General features: G+C 41.1%; 1 protein-coding gene across 1 annotated transcript in view; it reads right to left on the reverse strand.

Moving 5' to 3' along the window:
* Positions 1-13703: 13703 nt before the first annotated feature.
* Positions 13704-25945, reverse strand: part of nsg2 (neuronal vesicle trafficking associated 2) — a gene marked incomplete at its 3' end in the record, with an annotated part of 71679 nt that continues 59437 nt past the window's right edge. Inside the window, exons 4-5 of the mRNA XM_084074466.1 lie at positions 21095-21205; positions 13704-13898 (exon numbers count right to left, since the gene is read on the reverse strand). Coding sequence (XP_083930592.1) covers positions 13704-13898; positions 21095-21205 — 306 coding nt within the window. The remainder of the gene's footprint in view (positions 13899-21094; positions 21206-25945) is intronic.

Genomic DNA, 25945 nt, shown 5'->3' on the forward strand with positions numbered 1-25945 from the left:
GGGAGGGAGAGAGAGAGGGAGAGAGAGAGAGAGAGAGAGAGAGAGAGAGAGAGAGAGAGAGAGAGAGAGAGAGAGAGAGAGAGACACAGACACAGACACAGACACCTGGTCATTTTCAGCACCATGGACAGAGACACAGTGCGTTCGGCTGGTCTTGCTGCCTGACAGCAGTTTTTTGTCTCCGCCAGGCCGAAAGTCATAGCGAGAGAGCGGCCCTCATTTATCAAGGCAGCGTATAAACCGGCGTATATTTTTCCATATATTCGGCCGTACACCAACGTCGAAGTCACATTTATCAAAGGATCCTATACAGCCGATCCTAGCGTATATCAGGTCGGAGCTTTGATAAATCTCACGTCTGAAAACGAGCGTCATTTAAATAACACGCCCTTAAATATTCACAAAGCGCCCGACTTCACGACATGAAGAACCAGAATACGACCCAAAAAAATCATGAAAAGCCAATAAAAACAGTTTCCCCCGCTCGCCTCGCCACACACGCACACGCACGCACACGCCTCTCTCTCTCTCTCGCTCTCTCTCTCTCTCGCTCTCTCTCTCGCTCTCTCTCTCTCACACACACACACACACACACACACACACACACACACACACACACACACACACACACACACGTGTTCGAGTTACACTAAATAAAGCAGTCATGAGACTCGGGCGGAATGCAGTGATTCCGTGCCGCCACGTTAATATTGGAGCGTCGGGTTTATATCCTTAACCCAGCCAGGTTGTGTAGCCTACATAACTCCATAACATAGGACAAGCTACAGTAAGTTTGTAGACCTCACTGTCCATGAAAGATGGTCGGGGCTCCCGAAAATTCTCTCGCAGAAGCGCTGCTGCGCTGAAAATAGCAGATCTACAAGCTCACAACGCGTCGCGATGCAACCTGTTGTGAGCTTGTAGATCTGCTATTTTCAAATAGCCAATGCAGCCATGCAGATCTGCAAGCTTAACCGAATGACTGTTAAAGCAGTTTGTTTAAATTAGTTTATAAAATTATATATTTTCACAGGGATTATTTATTAGTGTAGATATACATTTATGAGTGGATTATGTGTCCAGATGCCTCTCAGACAGTCAAACAATGCTGCTCCGCAGGTCTAGGAAATGGGTGCAGCCAACGTCAACAACTGGTCTCGACCAGACGTGAGATTTCAGTGTACCGTAGGATGAAGCCCACGTTAGGATATATTGATAAATGCCGAAAGGTGCGGTGATCTCGCCGTACGCCCATTATTTGGGCTGCACCGCGTTGATAAATGAGGTCCAGTATGTTTTGCACCCTGTCGGTCCAGATTTTTCATATTCCATCCTGATTGGCTAAAAATGGCTTCCAAAGTTTGCAGGAGTGCTCCGTTTTGAACAAAATGCCTCAAGTCATGAACACAGCTTGCAATTTCCATGAAATTTTGGACACACATTCCCACTATATCGAGGAAGAAATGCCACTTAAACATTTTCAAATCAGCCTCATGGTGGCGTTATAACAGGCCAGGTGGCATCTTGAAAAGTATTTTTTTTATTTAAATTCAAATGTATTTAGTTATACTTATGTTAACTTTATGAACTGAAATACACATACATTGGACATGAAACAGACAATAACATTTTAATACTAGTTATTAAGCAAGCTACTAATATAGACTGAAGTAATTAAAGCGGGTCATGTTTGGAATTGTAACAGCTGAAATCAATAATAACATGTCAGTATTCTGATATGAACCTGCGGGCTGCATTAAGTGAAGGTGGGGACCGCGTGTGGCCCCCGGGCCGCCAGTTGTCCATGTATGATAATACCAACTGCTACACACAACATTTGAAAAACACTGCTGGTTTACACCAGTGGTATCTGCAAAATAATACATTTGTGCAGACCAATCAAGTGCTCCAGTGTTTTATCTGGTTTGTCTCACCTGAAGTGCCCACACTGCAAAAAATACTAACACTTAGAAAACTAAGCAAGACTTGCAATCTTATATCTAGCCATAAAATCCTATTGATCTTGTTTTAATACTTATATACTAAACAAGAGCAAATTGAATAAGATAATTAATATTGTTATTAGAATATATTTCTTTTTTTTCTTACTCAGTTAATAAGTCTTCAATCAAATTATTTTACGTGTATATCAAGCTAAGATTACCCTCTAAGACACAATTGAAGCCACAGTGTGACTTTTAAGACAATTTGTAGCTGTGAGTACTTATTTTAAGACTACCAAATAACTTCTTTAAAATTACACATTGAAATGATTCCAAACACTTATGTTGTGTCAACATCACATACCTCAGTACAGAGTGGCTTTCAAAGTGCAAGATCAGAAAATCCTAAATGGAATGAAGTAAATAAGATAGCAAATAATGTAGAAATCACACCTCATAACACGAGAGTATCTAAATATAACATGTCAGTGGATCTCAAAGTGGGGTTTGGGGACCCCCAGAGGTCCTTCAGAGGGTTCCAACTGGTCCCAAGCAATTAGTTAATTATAACATTGAAATCAGTTTAACCATTTTAACCCCATATACATTGGCTATTTGGAAGTAACCGATCTACAAGCTCAGAGATTAACAAAACAAATTACATATCTTCTATTTTTTTGAATTCTTTCATCACAAATATTCTCTTCTGGGGGGTCCCTGGCACAAAACATTTTCAAAGGCGGGGTCCGCGGCCAAATACATATCATTTTAGGGGTCCCTGGCACAAAACATTTTCAGATGGGGGGTCCGCGGCCAAATACATATCATTTTAGGGGTCCCTAGCACAAAACATTTTTAGATGGGGGGTCCGCGGCCAAATACATATCATTTTAGGGGTCCTGGCACAAAACATTTTCAGATGTGGGTCTGCGGCCAAATACAAGTCATTTTGGGGGTCCCTGGAACAAAACATTTTCAGATGGGGGGTCCGCGGCCAAATACATGTCATTTTGGGGGTCCCTGGCACAAAACATTTTCAGATGGGGGTCCGCGGCCAAATACATGTCATTTTGGGGGTCCCTGGCACAAAACATTTTCAGATGGGGGTCCGCGGCCAAATACATGTCATTTTGGGGGTCCCTGGCACAAAACGTTTTCAGATGGGGGTCCGCGGCCAAATACATGTCATTTTGGGGGTCCCTGGCACAAAACATTTTCAGATGGGGGTCCGCGGCCAAATACATGTCATTTTGGGGGTCCCTGCCACAAAACATTTTCAGATGGGGGTCCGCGGCCAAATACATGTCATTTTGGGGGTCCCTGCCACAAAACATTTTCAGATGGGGGTCTGCGGCCAAATACAAGTCATTTTGGGGGTCCCTGGCACAAAACATTTTCAGATGGGGGGTCCGCGGCCAAATACATGTCATTTTGGGGGTCCCTGGCACAAAACATTTTCAGATGGGGGGTCCGCGGCCAAATACATGTCATTTTGGGGGTCCCTGGGACAAAACATTTAATTTCAGATGGGGGTCAGTGGCCAAATACATATCATTTTAGGGGTCCCTGGCACAAAACATTTTTAGATGGGGGGTCCGCGGCCAAATACATATCATTTTGGGGGTCCCTAGCACAAAACATTTTCAGATGGGGGGTCCGCGGCCAAATACATGTCATTTTGGGGGTCCCTGGCACAAAACGTTTTCAGATGCAGGGCCAAAACTTCATATGCTAAGAGATCTCCATTACAACCCTTAGACTCATAAAGCTGATATTCCAAACAATACAGTGAACTGCCAAATAAATATTTTTTATAAGAACAAAGACAGGTATGGCGTGACCCAGGGTTGTTAAGCTGTGTACATTAAAAACCTGAACATGTATCCCAAAGGAAATATGTTCCTCCATATTAATCATTATGTAAAATAAAATAGATAAGCTGTCAGAATACAAAGGGTTAAACATTTATGATTATGCACAGTGAGAAAACTAAAGAGAGAAACGTTAACTAAGTAGACTACTTATTCTAAGGGGAATACTCTTATTCTGAGTAGGTTATGTCACTTCCTGCTAAGTCCTTTTGCACACTGCACAGCATGTCACTTCCTGTTTGGGCACAGCTCAACTGAACTGCATGCTGTCTGCAGTAACTTGAACAAAAGTTACAGAGGTTGATTAAATTCAAGCTAGAAGCAGTCCAGCTATTGTTTTATGGATTACCAACTCATCTGGATGTATATACAGAGTCCTGACATCGATGTTTGATGTTAGAGGAGAAATACCAGCATTGGTGAGTTGTTTGTTCACTGCTAATGTTGTTAGCTGGTGATGCTAGTAACACACAGGGACAGGTCATTGACTGAGGCCTATGCTACACGCTAGCATGCTAACTTTGAAGTGGTCAGCTGTAATGAATGAACTAAGTTGATGTTAATTGTATCATTGCACAGCTGGTTCATACTGAATGTTTATGGGAGTAGTGTTTAACACTTATCCTGTGTTTTTTGCACACTGAGATGCACTTTGGTGTAAAAGCTCACTTTGCTCATGTTGTGTGTGTCACCACACAATGAAACTACAGCACCAAATAAATCCATTTCACCATTCTGTGTTTGGATTTTGACACCATTATACAGTAACTGTAAGTCTTCATCAAGTCTTTTTAATATAACATTAAAGGGATCCCTGGTTAATGAGCCAAATATGCCTTAATACATTTTAATTGTCCTCCTTAACTAAAACACCTTAAACAGTGTATTTATTTTAGAAGCAGTTAATATTTTACTCAATGGGGGCAATCTCCTTCTCAAATTGATGATGTCATTTGCCCATGTGTGGTCTACACCAGGGGTTTTCAACCGGTGGTCCGCGGACCACTGGTGGTCCGTGGAGGTATTGCAGGTGGTCCCTGGCAAAAAACAACATTTTTTTGTATTTTTTTTTTACTTTTAATAACTTACAGGAGTTCTTACTGTGATATGAAATGTGAACTTACCATAATCACAGTAATCATATTCCATCATATTCAAACAAAACCACTGTATTTTATTAGATATTATATTGATATTGTAGCTATTTTCTCCAGCTCCCTCTGGTGCATGAACCCCCCACCACTATTGTGTGGGGTGGGTCTATGATGGACCCACCATGCACAATAGTGGTGGTCCCCAGGTTGCTCTTAGTTAGGATGGTGGTCCCTGGGTCAAAATCAGTTGAAAACCCCTGGTCTACACCACACTCATTCCTGTCATTTTGGGGGTCCCTGGCACTGTTTTGTGCCGGGGACCCCCAAAATGATATGTATTTGGCCGCGGACCCCCAATCTGAAAATGTTTTGCACCAGGGACCCCCAAAATGATATGTATTTGGCCGCGGATCCCCCATCTGAAAATGTTTTGTGCCAGGGACCCCCCAAATGATAAGTTTCAGATGGGGACCCCCTATCTGAAAATGTTTTGTGCCAGGAATTTATGGAAGCATGTGTGCAAAAAAACAAAACATATTTATAATATTGATTTGATGCTCATATTAACCTTTGGAAGTATTAAGTTGGTTTATATTATCACATGCATTCCATAAATAATTTACAGAAAATACACGTTCAGGTAGGTGACAACATTTCAGCCAATCAGGATCAGCTTCATTTTTATTTATTTTTTTGTTCCAGTTCCAATTTTCTCAGCTCATTTCTTTGTGTCACCACTTCCAATTTTACTTGTTTAATGTGTATCCTGACTGAGTTCTCTATCCTGATTGGATACAATTGGTATCCTTACCTGAAATGCCTTTTCTGTTTAATAAATAGCTGGAGACATGGAGACGCCTGTTACTGAACAAACAATCTATAGCAATGAGTACTCAGAATGTAGAGCTATTTAACAATTATTTTGACCAAAGTAAATCACTTACTCTACCTTTAACTGTTTCTAAAGTAAATACAATATTTAAGGTGTTTTAAAAATATATATTTTAGTTATAGAGGGCAATTATAATGTATTGAGGCATATTTGGCTTAATAGCCAGGGATCCTTTTAACACCACCATACTACAATATATTTGGATTTCCCTATAGCAATGAGTCTGATTGTAGCCAGTTTTTACCTAAATTTGGGGTCTATATTTCCCCAATACTTCCCCGGTATAATAAACCATCAGTAATTTACAGAAGCATCTATATTTATTTTAGAGCATTCTATATTTCACCATTGTACAAAATCACCTGCAAAGCAGGGTTTTGAAAAGGCTTCCATCATTAATGTCATACAAAAAAAACTATTTGTGGCAGCTGCAGCTCTGTGGTGTGGTGTGGTGTTGGTCATATTATAAAGGAATTATACAACTATCCAAGACTCTTAATTAGGGGTATATAGTAACAAATATATGCTTTTTGATTGTGAGTTCCCTTGTCCTTGTTTAGTCTACAAGCTGTTTAGTCTACAAGCCGTTTGAGACACCACTGTCTCTTCTGGTTCAACTGGGTTAAAAAGCTTCTTAATGGTGCTGTCTTGCAAGTAGTGGCCATGGTAGAAAAAATTGTCCAATGTCACTAGTACCTCCTCTTGAACATGTTTCATGCTGTCTGAATGTCTTTGGAAGATCCTCTGCATTGTGTCTCTCATGGTGTGCAGAATAGCATTTTGGTCATCTAATTGAACTTAAAAATATCTTTAAATCACTTATGTGATCCATAATCAGGTATTTGATTGTTGTCAAAATGAAACGGGCACTGAGTACCCCATTTTAGTATATAATGATAACAAACTTAAAACGATCCTCCGGAAAAAAAGCTGATATTGTTAAAGAGCATACCTTTCTGTTGAACAGTAGAGAGAAAAATGAATAGGTTCAGTTTGTTTTGGAGTTCTTGAGATTTACGATTTATTTATTTATGTTTTACTTGTTGCCCCTGTTGTCGGTGCACACTGTATTAAGACTGAAACTGATTGAACAGCATCTGAAACAGTTTAAGCACCTTTTCCTTGCGCAACATAACATGCTGCATGTCCCTGCTCAAATAATTTCTCTTGGCCCATTGATAAGACATTGTGCATGAGGTTTGAGTCAAAGCAGTTTTTTCAAACAGGGTCATCTAAACTGAACTTCAAAAATGTCTGTAAATCACTTGTGAACCATAATCAGCATCATGAATGTTGTGAAAATGCAATAGGCACTGAGCATCCCATTTTTTTTTTACATGGGTCCTGTCTCAGAATTACAAAATATGGAGTATATTAGAGAGATTTTCTGAGGGTTTATGCCATACGACATGCAGTCAGAGTGAAGTGGCATAGTCTCAATGGTAACATTGAAAGGCTCTGTGCATAATTGTAGTTCCAGGATTCCAGGATGTGGCATACCCGTTTCCTGTTCCGGTTCATTTCCCCATAGGCTTCGTTTGATTGTCTTGGCAGTAGATTTGAAGGTTTTCTATGGTGTTTCTGGTTCAAATCTGTTGAAAGCCAGTCAAATTAACCCCCCCCCCCATCTGAAAATGTTTTGCGCCAGGGACCCCCAAAATGATATGTATTTGGCCACGGCCCCCCCTTCTGAATTTTTTCTGTGCCAGGGACCCCCCAAATGATAAGTTTGAGATGGGGACCCCCCATCTGAAACGTTGCTTTGTGCCAGGAATTTATGGAATGCATGTGTGCAAAACAACAAACATATTTATAATATTGATTTGATGCTCATATTAACCTTTGGAAGTATTAAGTTGGTTTATATTTTCACATGCATTCCATAAATTACATCAACTTACAACAGGCATTGTCCCCTATTGAGTGAAAGGTTAAAGGTAGGCTAAGTGATATTTGTTGGTTAAAACAAAACGTTTTGTATTAAAAGGTTAAAGCACCATATTCTGATAGTAATCATTGCTATAGAGTGTTTGTTCAGTCACAGGGGTCTCCCCATCTCTACAGCTCTATAATTAACAGAAAATACACGTTCAGGTAGGTGACAACATTTCAGCCAATCAGGATCAGCTTCATTTTTATTTAAGTTTTTGTTCCAGTTCCATTTTTTCAGCTCATTTCTTTGTGTCACCACTTCCAATTTTACTTGTTTAATGTGTATCCTGACTGAGTTCTCTATCCTGATTGGATACAATTGGTATCCTTACCTGAAAATGCCTTTTCTGTTTAATACATAGCTGGAGACATGGAGACGCCTGTTACTGAACAAACACTCTATAGTAATGAGTTCTATCAGAATATAGAGCTATTTAACAATTATTTTGACCAAAGTAAATCACTTACTCTACCTTTAACTGTTTCTAAAGTAAATACAATATTTAAGGTGTTTTAAAAATATGTATTTTAGTTATAGAGGGCAATTATAATGTATATTGAGGCATATTTGGCTTAATAGCCAGGGATCCTTTTAACACCACCATACTACAATATACAACTACAATATATTTGGATTTCCCTATAGCTTTCTGGAAACCCGGGACAACAATTATGCACAGAGCCTATGCCTTCTCATGTACAAAAATAGGATAGTCAATATGGAGTTAATGGAGATTGATGGCATGTACAGTTAAGTGGCTTATTATGTTTTTCTTATCATTAGATGCCAAGAAATTACTTACAGCACCCTTAAGCCAGTGATTCTCAACCTGTAGGCCGCAAGGGCATTGCAAGTGGGCCCCCAATTCATTGGCAAAACACTAATATTATAATGATTAATTAACATTAATGTAAAAATGTGGTTTCTTTCTATAAAACCTTGAAACTGAAACAAAATAGATTTAATGATCATTAAAATAAAGATGCATACTTGACCACTTAGTAGTCAGATGGATGCTTTGGACATTTTCAAGTAGGCCCTGATCTGGAAAAGGTTGAGAACCATTGCTTTAAGCAAATTGTGAAAGTTAAAGCAAATTGTGAAATTGAGCAATGTTATTAAGATTTACTGTAAATGCCTTTATGATTTTGAGAAAGAAAAGCTATAACAACCTAGAATGAAGAAGAATCACCTTGCATAGCTCTTGTTTTAAGATCTTTTCACCTTAATTATGGAAGAAACTACCTGGGAACAAGCTAGTTATGAGTCTATTTGACTTAATGCAGTGCTTGGAATGAGTTTTTACCACTTATTTGAAGAGATTTACAAGCTAGTTATGAGACTATTTGACTTAATACAATGCTTGGAATGAGGTTTCACCACTTATTTGAAGAGATTTACAAGCCCAGTTATGAGTCTATTTGACTTAATCCAGTGCTTGGAATTAGGTTTTACCACTAATTTGAAGAAATGTACAAGCTAGTTATGAGTCTATTTGACTTAATGCAGTGCTTGGAATTAGTTTTTAAACACTTAATTCAAGAGCTTTGCAAACTAGTTTTGAGTTTATAGGACTTAATCCAGTGCTTGGAATGAGGTTTTACCACTAATTTGAAGACATTTACAAGCTATTTATGAGTTTATATGACTTAATCCAGTGCTTGGAATGAGCTTTTAAACACTTAATTCAAGAGCTTTGCGAACTAGTTTTGAGTTTATATGACTTAATCCAGTGCTTGGAATGAGCTTTTAATCACTTATTTAAAGAGTTCCCCACTTCCCTAAAGCCTAGATATTTCTTCTACTTTCAAGAATTCTTACCAAGTATAATTCTCTTGATCCACTGACAGATAATTTGTCCTGTTTCTAGTCTATTTCCTCTCAATCCAAGTTTTTTTTTCTTATTTTTAGACTGCCTTTTTTTGCAGTGCAGGTATAGGCTCTATTCACAGCAGCCATATTATGAAGACATTGATACTAACGAAGGCTCTGTTCCATTTAGTGTAGCACAGTGGTTTCCACGACCCCCATAACTCTGAGAGTCCATTTGGTTCCATTTGTACACTCTCAGAGTTACACACCTGTAAGGGGACATTTGGAAGCCCATGAGGGTCCCTGGACCCCAACTGTAGACCCACTGGTGTAACAGAGTGTTTCCAGTGGGCCAACATGCACAATATCAGCACCCTGACTCTGTTTGACCAGAATGGAACAGAGCCTTCATTAGCATCATTGGTAACACCTGTGAAGGAAGTGATAATATGGCTGCTGTGCAGAGAGCCTATTATCTGGTGTGGGAAGAGTGTTGGATGCTGGTCTCCATACACTTTGTATTGAAACTCAGAACGTGGACTAGCGTCGTCGCCGCTGGTGTAAACTTGGCGTTGGACATGATTGTGCACTTTTAGTAACACAGACACACACACACTCAACACAGGTCACGGCTTCTTTTATTTTAAGTTCAAATCTAGGACAAGTTGGGGGTTGTTTACACACTAATAAATTACACCATGTTTTTTTTTTTTTTTTTTTTTCACTACATAATCAACTAACACCAGCACGATATCTCAGAAAAGCACTCTTGACAACAGGTGGAATATTTTACAATACATAAACAACGCGTAAAATTTGATTATTCAGCCGGAGAAATAAGCCGTCGCCCAAGAAAGAAAGAAAGAAAAAAGGAAAGAAAACAATTGTTTTGGCAGAGATGGTGATATGAACAATGATCTCTTTCACATCTCCCATGTCTGAGGTTTCATTTTGTACTTCATCGTGTCCTCCTCCAAAAATAGCAGGACACAGTCGTACAACCAAGTATGAATTAGCGTAGCCTACGCTAGCCTACACACATTTTGTTTTAACCCAAATATATCACTTATAGCACCTACGCCATAGGTGCTATAAGTGATATTATTTTGGTTGAAAAAAAATGTTTATTGTTAAAACGTTGTTCAGGGAAAAAGACTGGAGAGACAGGGACACCCCTGGTATCCCTGTCTCTCCAGTTTTTTTTTTTTGTGAACACAAAATCTATCATCCCCCCCCCCCCCTTACATTACCTTTACGGATCTAAAAGATGTCAAGAAAAGTAAATATGCAATTACTTTAACTTGCCACTGGAGGAGCAGTTGCTCTTTGAAACAAAAAAAACTAACAAAAAAATAAAAAATAAAATTGACAAATAAAGTTGTCCTGAAGCCTTGCTGTGATGCATATATACACAACAACCGTTAACTAGCCTGAAAGCACGGGGTTTATGTACAACTGACTGGCGGAAATCCAACATAGAGTAACGCCTCATTTTATACCCCTTCGCACGACTGTGTCACGCATCGAAAATAGCCGACCTACAAGTTCACAACGTGTGGCGAACTGCTATTTTCGGCACGCAACAGCGTTGTGCGACTAAGTATGAATCAGGCGTAACCAACACACTCTCGCTCCCAAAACGGCGTATAGTGACTTCTTGGGAAAAAGGTGACCAAAACGTCAAGCGTTTGACGGGAGGGGGGTCCCCTGGGGGTCCATCTGGTGCCATCCCGGGCACTTCAGCATTCCAGGAATGTGGAAGTGGCGTTCTCAAACCCAGTGGTGTAAAGTAACTAAGTACATTTACTTAAGTAGTGTACTTAAGTACAATTTTGAGGTATGTTTTACTTTACCGCAGTACTTCAAATGTTCAGTTCTTTTACTTCTACTCCACTACATCTCAGAGGCAAATATTTACTCCACTACAATTATTTAAAAACTTTAGTTACTTGTTACTTTGTTGATTTTTATTATTATTACAAAACATATATTAACCACTTCAGCCCTATATACATTTCGGCCATTTGAAAATAGACGATCTACAAGCTCACAATGCGTCGCATCGCGACGCATTGTGAGCTTGTAGATCTGCTATTTTCAAAAGATTTGTATACATTTTATAACTTGTGAAATGGGACATTCTAAAAAAAAGTGAATACTTTTTGCACCACTGCTCAAACCCGAGGCGTAAAAGGGTGACGGCTCCGAGCTTGTAGATGCGCTATTTTTGAAAAAAACTCGGGCGTTGCGTAGTCAGCTTCAGCCGACTCAGTGCCATTCGAGATATTATATCCCTAGTCAACGCGTGACCCCTCGGGTCCCCCTGTCAAGTCAAACGTTTGGCGTCTTGGGAGGGAGAATGCGTTGGCATAACAGTACAGCGTAGATTAGAACATTGAAAAACATGTCATCAGATATCAAACGGACAGAAATGATCGTCTTTCAAAATGAGAACGTGTCACAGTTATACAAGATTGCAAGGCGGTACGGTTAAGTACAGTATACGTTTTTTTTTTCCTTTTGTTTAGTTTTTTGTGTTTTTTTTTGTTGTGGTGGGGGCTGGGATGAGATGCACTTCATGTTCGATATGCCTTCGGCTATAGTTGCAACTAATCTCTCAGCACCACTGCCCTAAACATGCAGTGTTGTTGTTAGTAGGAATACACACAGAAGCACCCGGGAGGAAAGTGGACTAAGAAAGGGGAGGAGCCATCTGAGTTCCTGTTTTCTACACAAAAGAAGGAGGTGGTGCCTGCCCCCAGAGGCAAAAACATTTACCAAATGGGGTTCCCAGATTGGTTGCAACAGTAGGGGTGTGACACTGTAACTACCGTCTACACGTTAATGAGAAAAATGAACAGGCCTTCAGTACCGCCAGAGACTCTCACTCCATTGAGAAAATGGTTCCTTTGTACAAACAATCACCCGCTATAGGCTCTGTGCGTCACCGTAGTCCCAGGCTTCCTCGTCTGCCTTTTTTGCCACTTTTTTTTAGATTGTAACTACACCTCCGCAAAATTTCAAACGGAAGCTGTCTTCTATGTGTAATATCTGTTCCAGAAAACATATTTTAAAACATCTTTAAAATATACAGAATTTCTTCTGATTTCATTTGGTCGGCTCGGCAGCAATCGGATCAAATGAGCCTTATGAAATCAGCCAATCAAATGAAGTTATAGGGGAATGAATTGGGGGGGAGGGGGGGGGGGGCATTCGGCAAAAATAGCCCATCTACAAAGCTCACAACGTGTCGCAATGCTTGTAGATCGGCTATTTTTGCCGAATGATATTTTTGGCAAAGATATGTGGTGCAAAAAGTTGTAACTCAAGTCCAGTTCTGTAAAACTAAACGGGTATGCTAGCTTCCTGAAATCTGGAACTCCAGTTATACACACAGAGCCTATTGGTATACAAAACAGACATATGTTACAGTAAAAACTAAATGTGTGAATGTGTGAATAATCATATATTAATATATGAATATTGATATGTACATACATGAAAAAAGAGAGAGATGACCAAAAAATTAAAGAAAACTAAATATGGCTCGGGGAACAGAGAGAGAGAGAGAGAGAGTGTGTGTGTGTGTGTGTGTGTGTGTGTGTGTGTGTGTGTGTGTGTGTGTGTGTGTGTGTGTGTGTGTGTGTGTGTGTGTGTGTGTGTGTGTGTGTGTGTGTGCACGCGCACACGCATTTCTGTGTAGTTAAAGGAAGGACCAATAAGGACTCTCAATGTTAATGTGTGAGTGTACGTGTGTGTACTGTAAGTGTGAGTGTGCACGAGTGAGTGTGTATGTGTCTACTGTAAGTGTGAGTGTGCATATAGCCATATGTGTATGTAGCTTTCATGTATGTACACCCTGTCTGTCTATATTTCCAGCACTCACCATTGTGTGTATGTATATGCGCGCGTGTGTGTGTGTGTGTGTGTGTGTGTGTGTGTGTGTGTGTGTGTGTGTGTGTGTGTGTGTGTGTGTGTGTGTGTGTGTGTGTGTGTGTGTGTGCAGATGTGTGTGTGTGCGTGCATGGACATTGTGAGTCTGTCTGTGTCTATGTGAATGCGTCTGCATGTGTCTATGTATGTTTACACGTCACACTGCCATCTTTTTTTTTCTCCTTCTTTTTCTTTAACCCCCGTGGGGGGGGCCCCCTTAGGGTCTCAGTGTCCCTCGCTGGCGGGGGGCTTGGCGTCGGGTTGGCCCCCGGCTCCTCCCGGCATCCAGGGGGCGACGGAGCGCGACGTGGTCTGCTTGGCCATGCTGTAGTGGCTGATGATGGTGTAGAAGCGGCCCCGGGAGTTGGCGTCCTGGGCCGCGTAGTACGCCTCTAGGGATGCTGGGATGCACCGCTTATGCTGTGTGTGTGTGTGGGAGAGAGGGAGAGAGAGAGAGAGAGGGAGAGAGAGGGAGAGAGAGAGAGGGAGATTGTTTGAGTCCACGTTTGTTTTATCCACTTGTAACTCTGAGAGAGTACAAATGCAACCAAATGGATTTAAATTATAATCATTATAGTGCCATAATAGCAGGTTTTAACAGAACACGCCATTTAACAGAACATTCAAACACAGTATGAAACATTGGTTTGACAAAACTGAAAACTTAGGATAAATGAACAGATCTAAGCAAGAGACTGTTCAAGAAGAGAGAGCAAAAGGAAATTAAATATGTTTCAGTAATTATGATTTAATCATTCATATCTTTGAGTGTTCATATACTTTAGTATATTGCCGCACGCACACACGCGCGCGCGCGCACACACACACACACACACACACACACACACACACACACACACACACACACACACACACACACACACACACACACACACACACACACACACACACACGCGCGGTTCTCACACAAACACACACACAAACATGCACTCACGCGCACACACACACACACACACACACACACACACACACACACACACACACACACACACACACACACACACACACACACACACACATACACGCACAATACGCATACTTCATATAGAGAGAGTTTTGATCGATTTTATTTGACACTTGCTTTGGCAATGTAAACGTATGTTTTATATATATATATATATATATATATATATATATATATATATAGTATTTGTATATACATGTCTGCGGTGTAACTGGTCGCACCTTTCTGGGTCTTTCTGTCCGACTTTTGGAAAGAATTCCTCCCTAATATTGGTGTAGTTTTTACGTTGTGTTAGCAAGTGCAATTGTGTCTCCACAGCTCCCTCATCACAATGACAGCCTGTCCTCTCTGGACAGCCAGGTCTGTCTGTCCTTTCTTGTCCTTCTCTATTGGTCTGTCTGTCCTTCTCTTTTGCCAGACTACAGTGGCAGACAAAGAATATAGTTGCTGTCGGGCAGAAACCTCCTATCTCCATATTTTAATTTTTGTGTTGATTCGTAAATGAATGCCCTACCTGGTCGTACTACAGCGTCACACAAAAGCACTGCTGTATTGAAATGTAGAACATTTCCTCCCCCCAAAGTGTGGGGCTTTTCTTTGTACCCAGAGAGTGGTTTTACAGAACTCTGCATGCAGAGTCTCAACTGGATTCTTGTCCAATGTTGCCCACTCAGTTTGCATTAGGGAGCCCCATACCTCACTCACTGCCATACAATACAATGGATTCAATACAATTCAAAGGCACTTTATCCTCATGAGAAAACATACGTTTACATTGCCAAAGCACGTGTCAAATAAAATCGATCAAAACTCTCTCTATATGAAGTATGGGTATTGTGCGTGTATGTGTGCGTGTGCGTGTGCGTGTGCGTGTGTGTTTGTGTGTGCGCGCGCGCGCGCGTGTGTGTGCATGCATGTTATTTATGTCATACTTCTAACGCTTTGGCAACACATGTCAAATGTCATGGCAACAAAGCCTGTTCAGTTGAATTGAAATAGAGAGAGAGAGAGAGAGAGAGAGAGAGAGAGAGAGAGAGAAAGTAGGGTCAAGTTGAGCTAGTTCCTCTGGATGACTGACAGGCAATTAAGAGCAGCTGTGTTGGCCTGTAGCGTTGAACTGCACATTAAACTGGGTCAAGGGAAAACACTGTGGAGTAGTTCTGCTGCTACTGGGAGGAGTGTAAGAACACACAGCTAGATGTGTGGTGTGAAAATGAAAGAAAAACACGTCTATAAGGATTATGTCCATTATACGTGACCCCCAGTGGGGTCACCACATGATTTTGGGGGGTCCCCAGATGACAGTGAAATGACAATTTAATAACTTTTTAAACATACAAAAATGAAAGAAAAAAGACCATTGCTGCATCAAAAGTAATCAACAAACTGATTTGAAAATAGCCGATCTACAAGCTCACAAGCCTCGCATTGTAGAGCTTCTATTTTCACAATATGTAATGCCTCAAACTAAATGTAATGCCTCAACTCCTACAAATCCAAGTGCTTGTCAGGGTGGGGTGTCCCCAGTTCAAATATGATTATTTTTGAGGGTCTCGGTCTGAAAAGGTTCAGAACCACTGTTCTATCATAGGCTAGGCTCCAACACACCCACAGAGCTCTCAAAGACAAACTGGCTGTCACATATCTCAACATTAGCTCCATGTCCTTCTATTCATTTCGACAATCTCAGCATAGGTGTTAGGGATGGGTATTGAGGACCTTTTTTTGGTAAAGGTTTAACCTTTTTTTAACCTTTTGGCCTTCAGTTCACTATGCAAACAATATGTTCCATATGCATAAAACAACAACAACAATAATAAATAAATATGACATAGTTATGACCAAAAAATGTATAGGCTGAAGCTAAATAGCTTATTCTGCCTTTCAGTCTATGCCTTCATATGATAATCAATGGGGAGGAGGTGATTTTTGAGAAATAGAATCCTGAAAGGGTGATTAGACCCCGACACAATAGCAGAGGGGTCTTTATCACTCTGAAGGGGTTTATTTCTCAATAATGACCTGCTTCCCATTGATTATCCCACTTATTACATGGCTACTTAAATGAGGACGTAAACAAATTGAACCAAAAGTAACAAAACCAGGGATTTCATTGCTCACGGTAATGAAAGTATTCCGTTAATTTATGCCAGGTACGTCCAATGCAACACGGTCGCCTCGGAAAACAATGAGGAGTGTTGATTAAATAGAATTTGGTTACTGCATGTCTATTTCTCACTTCAAATGTTTCCAAAAACATTATTGAGAGCAATGTCTTTGCTGAAAATGACACTGTGTGTTTGTTTACATAGCTGCCATGTTGGATACGGGGGAGGCATGCGATAATCCGACAGACCTTTTCTCCGACTATGTGGCATCCGCGTGCGGTTAGGGTTAGGGTGCGGGTTTGGTTCGGGTTTAGTATTGAAACGTCGGAGCGCTGCGCTGTCGGAGGAATGCGCTGTCGGATTAACGTACTGCACCCGGGTTACATGGCGGCTTTCCGACATGTCGCCTTTCCGACGTTAACGAACCCTATACCTAACCCTCACCCTAACCCTAACCGCACGCGGAAGCCACTAGTCGGAGTGGCGAGATGTCGGCATGGAAGACGGTTACCTGCACCCGGATACGGCACACAATCAAAAGTGGTTAAGTGTGTCTGTTGGTTAAACATATTGAACCAATAAAAAGTATTAACAACAGCTTGTGACTAAATAATTACTATATTGGATCCACTGGAACACAGGTTATTTTTGTTTCTCCATTTCCTGACAAGTGATTTTGTTGGACATTACGTAATAGGAAGCATTTGTACAGAGATGTAAGTGGGGTCATTAATGAAGGTGTTACTTGTATTGCTATGGGGGCATTTTGTGGTTGTTTTTCTCCCTCTCTGCCCTCTGCCTGTCCCTCATTCACAGGTCCAGCCCATTCACTCAGCTCTCAATCATTCCATAATTCAGTCAACTCGGCCTCTCACCACGCTTGGTCCTCCACTCTTCGGTCCACCAACTCTCTCCAGCCATTACCCTATTAGTAGGGTCATTTTTGGCACTTCCGTGACCGCGGAGAGCAAAGGTCCGTTTCTCAATGGATTTGTCATCTAGGAGGGTTATTAAACAAATTTGTCCGGGGTGTATTTTTAAAAGGGGCGGGGAAACTTTGTGAGAGACCAAAATCCAAAATGGCTGCCGTGAAAATGAACTTTTCAATGGTTTGACCTACAATGATGCACAATACATGGTTCCAGACCTTATTTTGGTCAAGGAATACATATTTGGTGTTTACATAATGATTTGACCTATTGTTGACCTTCAAATACAAGATGGCTGCCAATTATGAGCTCGAAAGGGCTTTTTTTCAAAATCGTCACAGAGCCTTCTTATTAGGCTCTAATGAAAGCTCTGCTCATGATGAGTTGAATAATATACAGTATAAGTACACAGAAGTAATCTCTGAGGTCAATAAAGTCAATGTTTGTGTGTAAACAACAGTTACTGATTTGCGGTTTCCCATTAAATAGGGTCTCAGTAGCCTACTGAGAATATGTTCATCCCATCACATTTTCATGATGAACCAAAATTAAATTAGCACTAGCCTATAGCCTAACATAAAAGAGTATTCTGTATGCAAAGCTAGAAAGGTTAGTTGCTTAAAGTGAATTTAAAGGTCAACTCATTTGTCACCCTTATTTTGTAGTATTGCTCCCAGTGTTTCCTGTCTGCCTACTTACTTTTACCTGCCTGTCTAACCAGTCGTATGATTGTGTCAGTGTTTCCACCTGTGTCCTCTTAGCCCCCCAGCCTATCCCAGTGTTGATTGTCTGTTGAGTTCACCTGTGTCCTGTTAATCGCTGTCTATTTAAGCCCTGTGTTTGCACTGAGTTCTTGTTGGTCTGTAGACCTTTGTCATGTGAGGTAGTTAGTCCTTGTTCTTTGTGCTCAAGAATCTTGTACAGTAGATTTTGGATAAGAATCTCTCTCCAGAGCAGGATGCACTGCCGCACGTCCCGTCTGTAATGCTTGGTCTACCAACCCCTCCACTACTACCCCTGCTGTAACCAGAGTTTCTGCCATTCCAGAGCCCTTGAATCGCTTGTAGATGGCATATATGTAGGACATCAGCTGGTGGAAAGGTACGAGGATTGGGAGGATGTCCTTGAACATTTCTGGATTCTCCGCCTTGAGCTGAGTGAGCCAACAAGAAAGGAGAATGGAATATTCTTCTGCCACATGGCCTCCACACCATGATGTCATTCACCACTGACTTGCTTGGAGGTTCATTGTATGTTGTGTGGTAATAAGGCTTGTACCATGATTGTCTACACGAGACAGTGCATGTATCAGAGCGAGCACGCTGCGGAACTGACCCATCTACTCTTGCTACTAGTGGGGCATCTGTACTGGCAAAACGTTGTCAGTTCTGCACACTTCTGCTTTAGCTGTGCAGAGATGTCCTTCTTCTTGGTGAGTGTTTCACCAGTCTCTTCGCCTGGTTTCTTTTCATAGCTCTCTAGCTGCACATAATGTACATGACATTTGTTCGATGGACTCCTGTAGAGTCACCTGTCATAGTGTCGATCTTGAAGTCGTCATTGTCGATGATCACGATAGCTGGCTTGCTGTCTGCGATCTCCTGTGGGCAGGTTGCTTATGACTCCACATCCATCAGAGCCCAATGGTCATAGAGGAGCAGTGTATCTGCATAGCTGATGCAGACACCACTCTTGTGCAGAGTGTCTACCAGATCTTTATTCCTTGTCATGCCATGGACATTTACGCCCAGGTTGATAGCAGAGCTCTGCAGCGTGCTCGCTCTGCGATACATGCACTGTCTCGTGCAGACAATCATGGTACAAGACCACCACCTAAAGAGCAGCGAGTTCCAGGATACAGTGGTGCCCAGTCCTGCTGTCATCCACCACCCAATAAGAGCAAGCCTTAATATCACACAACATGAACCTCCAAGCAAGACAGTGGTGAATGACATCATGGTGTGGAGGCCATGTGGCAGGAGAATATTCCATTCTCCTTTCTTGTTGGCTCACTCAGCTCAAGGCGGAGAATCCAGAAATGTTCAAGGACATCCTCCCAATCCTCCAAAATCTACTGTTCAAGATTCTTGAGCACAAAGAACAAGGACTAACTACCTCACATGACAAAGGTCTACAGCCCAACAAGGATATAGTGCAAACACAGGGCTTAAATAGACAGCGATTAACAGGACACAGGTGAACTCAACAGACAATCAACACTGGGATAGGCTGGGGGGCTAAGAGGACACAGGTGGATACACTGACACAATCACAAGACTGGTTAGACAAGGCAGGTAAAAGTGAGTAGGCAGACAGGAAACACTGGGAGCAATACTACAAAATAAGGGTGACAAATGAGTTGACCTTTAAATTCACCTTAAGCAACTAACCTTTCTAGCTTTGCATACAGAATACTCTTTTATGTTAGGCTATAGTGCTAATTTAATTTTGGTTCATCATGAAAATGTGATGGGATGAACATATTCTCAGTAGGCTACTGAGACCCTATTTAATGGGAAACCGCAAATCAGTAACTGTTGTTTACACACAAACATTGACTTTATTGACCTCAGAGATTACTTCTGTGTACTTATACTGTATATTATTCAACTCATCATGAGCAGAGCTTTCATTAGAGTCTAATAAGAAGGCTCTGTGACGATTTTGAAAAAAAGCCTTTTCGAGCTCATAATTGGCAGCCATCTTGTATTTGAAGGTCAACAATAGGTCAAATCATTATGTAAACACCAAATATGTATTCCTTGACCAAAATAAGGTCTGGAACCATGTATTGTGCATCATTGTAGGTCAAACCATTGAAAAGTTAATTTTCACGGCAGCCATTTTGGATTTTGGTCTCTCACAAAGTTTCCCCGCCCCTTTTAAAAATACACCCCGGCCAAATTTGTTTAATAACCCTCCTAGATGACAAATCCATTGAGAAACGGACCTTTGCTCTCCGCGGTCACGGAAGTGCCAAAAATGACCCTACTATATATAAATCACCTGTGTTGCCAGCCTTCACGCTCTTTCCCTCCTGCCATGCTTCCACCAGTCTCTAAGACAATAGTTTCATAGTTTCTTCAGTCCTAACCATTCAAGTCAGGTTTGCAACATTGCTTGAACAGCCAAACGTATAGGCTCTATGCACAGCAGCCATATTATCACTTCCTTCACAGGTGTTACCAATGATACTAATGAAGGCTCTGTTCCATTTAGTCTAGCACAGTAGTTTCCACGACCCCCATAACTCTGAGAGTGTACAAATGGAACCAAATGGAACCAAATGGGGTCCATTTGGTTCCATTTGTACACTCTCAGAGTTACACACCTGTAAGGGGCCATTTGGAAGCCCATGAGGGTCCCTGGACCCCAACTGTAGACCCACTGGTGTAGCAGAGTGTTTCCAGTGAGCCAACATGCACAATATCAGCACCCTGCCTCTGTTTGACCAGAATGGAACAGAGCCTTCATTAGTATCATTGGTAACACCTGTGAATGTCTTCATAATATGGCTGCTGTGAATAGAGCCTACAGGGAAGGAAGGGTAGATTAGTTCCGGGGTACCCTTTACATTAACAGAAGGTGTTTTACCTTGTAGATGAAAGCGTCAGGACAGGCGTGGTCGTAGGTGAAGGCTTTATAAACCACCAGGAACACGATGCAGGCCAGGAACGCCAGCGCCAGGATGATCAGGATGCTCACCTGCAAACACACATTATGAAACACAACCCTTAGCACTATCATTCTCAAACCGTTTCCATTTGAAGGACCTCCAGTTTGACATGTATTAGATTTTTTAGATAAGGAATTAGATTTTTAGTTTGTGTTTTATATTGTAATAAGCAATGTTTTTAATGGCACTTGTCTTTAGACCTGTGATCATACTGAAAGCTGGATAATCGTAAACATAAACATAGTTGATACCATTAGGTATGACTTTGTTTTCACAATAATTTGTTGTTTTTTTTAGAGCTAAGGTTACAATTTAGGAAAATATTCAGGTTGGGGTCAGGCTTAGGATTGGTGTTTTTTTAGGGATCAGGTTTGGGGGTTTAGGGTTAAGGCTAGGACTAGGTTTAAGGTTAAAAAACACCTAAGAAATAATACATAAGAAAGAAACTATAAAAATGTAGAACGAAAAATTGCAATCCTTAGTTGTTGCTATCCTCACAAGTTAGTATTATAGTAATACCAATGCGCGTGCGTGCGCGTGTGTGCGCGCGCGCGCGTGTGTGTGTGTGGGGTCATCATGATAGATGGCAGGACAGTAGCAGTGTGAGGTCGGTCACGCCTCAAGGCAAGGTGTTCCTGTTGCACTAAATGATGAACAACCTGGGCGGCGACACCGTTCAAAGTGACACCGCCGCTACTAGCGCGCCGCTGTCACCTCTGTGCCACCGCGGGACACCGTGACACATCGTTTATACTCCATCCTACGGTGTTGTCGCGGGGCCGAAAGTAGCACATCCTCCACAAGTTTGAGCACAAGCGCGTGGATTGGTTATTTCTGTCCGCGCCGACATTGTTGGTACGACAGAATACACAAAGTCTATTCAGTGGTAGAGGAAATACTCAGATGTCTTTACTCATTTAGCAATGCCAAGTCAAAGCCTGTGTTCCAATTTTACTTGAGTACACAAGTATTACTTATACAGTACTGAAGTAAAAGTGCTCTAATCTTTACAACCTTTCCAAATGTGACACGTTGTGAGCTTGTATATCAGCTTTTTTTGAATAGGTATAATATACCTATTTGAAATATATATATACATATATATATATATATATATATATATATATATATATATATATATATATATATATATATATACCTAATACCTAATATACGTAATAATGTTTTGTTATAATAGGATAAATCTACAAAGCAATAATTGTAGAGGAGTAAAAAGTACAATATTTGACTCGTGAGTTGTAGTGGAGTACGCATAAAGTATCAAACGATGAAAACACTGAAGTAAAGTGTGTGCAACAATTAAGCAAATATACTTAGTTGCTGTCCACCACTTTGTCTGTTCAAGAATAAGTCACTCTCACGTATCCCAGATGGGAAACGTGACTTGGTAGCAACACTGCAATATGTCCACAGCTCTCAGGTCATCTGAGGACATAACAGGTCTGCTTTCTGTTCCCAGTATCACAACTAAACATGAAGAAGCAGCGTTTGTTTGTTTTGTATCAATGCATTCTCATTGCTAAGACGGCAAACGGGGGACTTCTTCGGACGGACGTACAAAGAAGTCAAATGTTTGACTGGAAGTTGGGCCTGACACAGCACATGTTGACTAGGGGGGATATGAGTTGCTATGATATGAGTTGTTATGTCCCTATCGGAGGTCCCTATTGTTATAATTCCAACAGCGCTGAGTTGGCTGAAGCGGACTTCGCAATGCTCTTCATGGCGACTCGCTCGCCTGACGACTTGCTCGGCGGTGCCTCTCGTGCAGTGGTGGAAAGTAACTAAGTACATTTACTCAATGCTGTCCTTATTAAGTACACTTTTGAGGTATTCTTTACTGGAGTATTTCCAATTTTCTGCATCTACTGTATACTTCTACTCCACTACATCTCAGAGGCAAATATTATACTTTTACTCCACTACAATTATTTGAAAACTTTAGTTACAAGTTACTCTGTAGATTTTGATTATTTTTTACAAGACATACATTACTCACTTCAGCCCTATATACATTTTGCAACGCATTGTGAGTTGTAGATCTTTTATTTTCAAAAGATTTGTTATACATTTGAAAACTTAAAATGGGACATTCTGCACAATGAACTTTCTACTTTTGGTACTTTAAGTACATTTTGATACCAATACTTTTGTACTTTTACTGAAGTATTTTTTTTACTTGTAACAGAGTATTTTTACATTGCAGTATTGATACTTTTACTTCAGTAAAAAAAAACATAGCACGATTTCCACAACTGCTCTCGTCGTGGCTCAAGTCCGCTTTCGACGACACGCCTTTTTTTTAGCGGACCCCCTTTTACTTCTTGGGTTTGAGAACGGCACTTCCACATTCCTGGAGTGCGGAAGTTAACCCCTTCAAGTCAAATGTTTTGACGTTTGGTCACATTTGTCCCAAGAAGTCACGATAGGCCGTTTGAGGGAGTGAGAGTGCGTCGTTCTCACTCCTAAGGCGTCACATTTTGCAGCTCTGTCAGTAGCCCTGAAACGTCAAGTTTTGACATGACGGGACGCCATGGCGACGTCGCATGTGGACAAAACTATGCCGAAACTGTGCCTTTTAGTTTTTGTGGTCCTACAGTGAGCTTTAAGGAGTGCAATGACAGAGCGGCCATAACTGACACCTATCTGTGAGAACGTGTTGACACCACATAATATGTGGAACAAACTCCCAGCTAGAACTGCAGGTCTGCTACAACTCTGTTGTTTTAAATCAGAGCTGAAAAACATTCTGTTTGCCGCTGCCTTTTTATTGAGGTGTTTAATGTTCTGTGTTATTTTGACTTCTTTTCATCTTTATCATATTCAAATGTCCTTTTATAATTATATTGATTGTATTTAGTTTTTGCTCGATGTCTTGATTCATGATGTTTTATGTAAAGCACTTTGAATGTCCTTGTTGTTGAAACGTGCTATACAAATGAACGTGTCTTGCCTTAGAGCACAGAATATAAAATACATAACATTTCATTTAGGTCTAACAGATGCCTTTGGGCAGTGTACAGTAGTGTATTAATACCCATAAGTACATATATTTTTAGGTGGTTTGATGTATGAGGGTGTCAGGAGGCTAACCTACAAACCAGGCTGGTTTTACTACCATTATGGAACGCGTTTGGATCAACTGACCACCGGTGAAAATGCTTCTAATACCTTTTTTTTTTTCTTACAAAGTTATGCCACTTTTTTCTGCTTTCTTATAACACTAGGGTAGGCACCCTCAGAAAAACATGCTGTAATCCTGGTCTCTATACCGCCGCCCCCCTGGTCAGCCGGGGCGCCTGATAGAGGGGAAAGGAACTGGTTGGAATAACGTGTTCCCTTTCGGGTGATAAGAACGGGCTTGTTAGCATGAGCTCGGCTCTGGGCTCTCCCTAGGCTGGCAGAAGGAGTGTAGCGCCCAGGATTACTTAGACAATTGGCACTAGGTGAAAAAAAATCGGGTTGCAAAATCGTGGGATAAACATATATGTAAAGGAAAAGGCTGAAAACACATTTAACCTGAATACAACATGTAGTGGGTGTCCCTGCTTCATCTCTCTCTCAGCTAGGGGGTCTTTGGCCTGAAAAACGTTGAAGACCCCTGCATTAGAGATGTTCAAGTGGGAACCACTTCCCACTGCTCCATTTTGTGATGTGATTACTCATCATCGACCTCAATACTGAAGTGCTCAGTGGTGTTTGTCCTCAGCAGGCTTCCATGTTATTACTCATTCCTATAATCAACGCACCTGGTTTAAAGCAATTAAAGCCTGTTTCCTTAGTTGACCTACACCTACACCAAAATATGTTGAGCCAGGGACCTCCAGAAGCAAAGATTTGATTTAAAAAAATATCAGCTTTAAAAAAGTATATCCCCCCACACACTATGATTTTATTAATGTAGTGACTTTTGTTATGTTTGCACTTTACTCTCCAGTTGAGGATATCAGTTTGTGTGAGTCTGGGTTTGTGTGCTGTTAAAACTCTGTGGCGTCCACATTTTGTACGAACATACAAAATCACTATACGTTTTTGTCAGGGCTGGTATGGTAGACCTTAATGGGACAAAAGAATGATATTTCGGTGGGAATAGGCCCTTTTGTTATTTAGCAAGCTACATTCCTTTGGAACAGTGTTTTCAAAGTCAGTTCTACCCTATAACCCAGTAGTTTTCAACCTTTTTCATGCCAAGGACCCCTAAATTGATATACATTTGGCCGCGGACCCCCATCTGAAAATGTTTTGTGCCAGGGACCCCCAGAAGAAAGGATTTGTGTTAAAAAATGAAAAATTCTACAAAATGTTCAAAATGTTCAAAAATAGCAGATGAACAAGCTCGCAGCGCGACACGAAGTGGCGCGGTGTGAGCTTGTATATCTGCTATTCTTTGAATAGACCCCTTAACAGACGACGTCACACTGATAAGAACCAGTATGCGTGCAACCAGTATGCGCGCAATGAAACCCATTCTGTCAGGTCTCGCTAGGACGCGCCTCACTAGCCAACACACAAGAGAGGGTTGGGGTGTGCTGAAACCAGCGTATCCCGAAACAACAGGTTGGGAATTGATTGCGTGAAACAATCACCTGTGCGTCCAGTCTCAGTGTTAGTAAACAAATAATTGGTCTATAGCCAACGTATACAAATTATGGATAAAGGGGTGAAAATGTTTTAACTCCTTTTGCTGGGGACCCTAGTCTGGAACCCCCCCAAAGACCACTGGTGGTCCCCGGACCACTGGTTGAGAA

This window comes from Gymnoscopelus microlampas (genome assembly GCF_963454915.1).
Source record: "Gymnoscopelus microlampas genome assembly, chromosome: 12".
Taxonomy (NCBI): domain Eukaryota; kingdom Metazoa; phylum Chordata; class Actinopteri; order Myctophiformes; family Myctophidae; genus Gymnoscopelus; species Gymnoscopelus microlampas.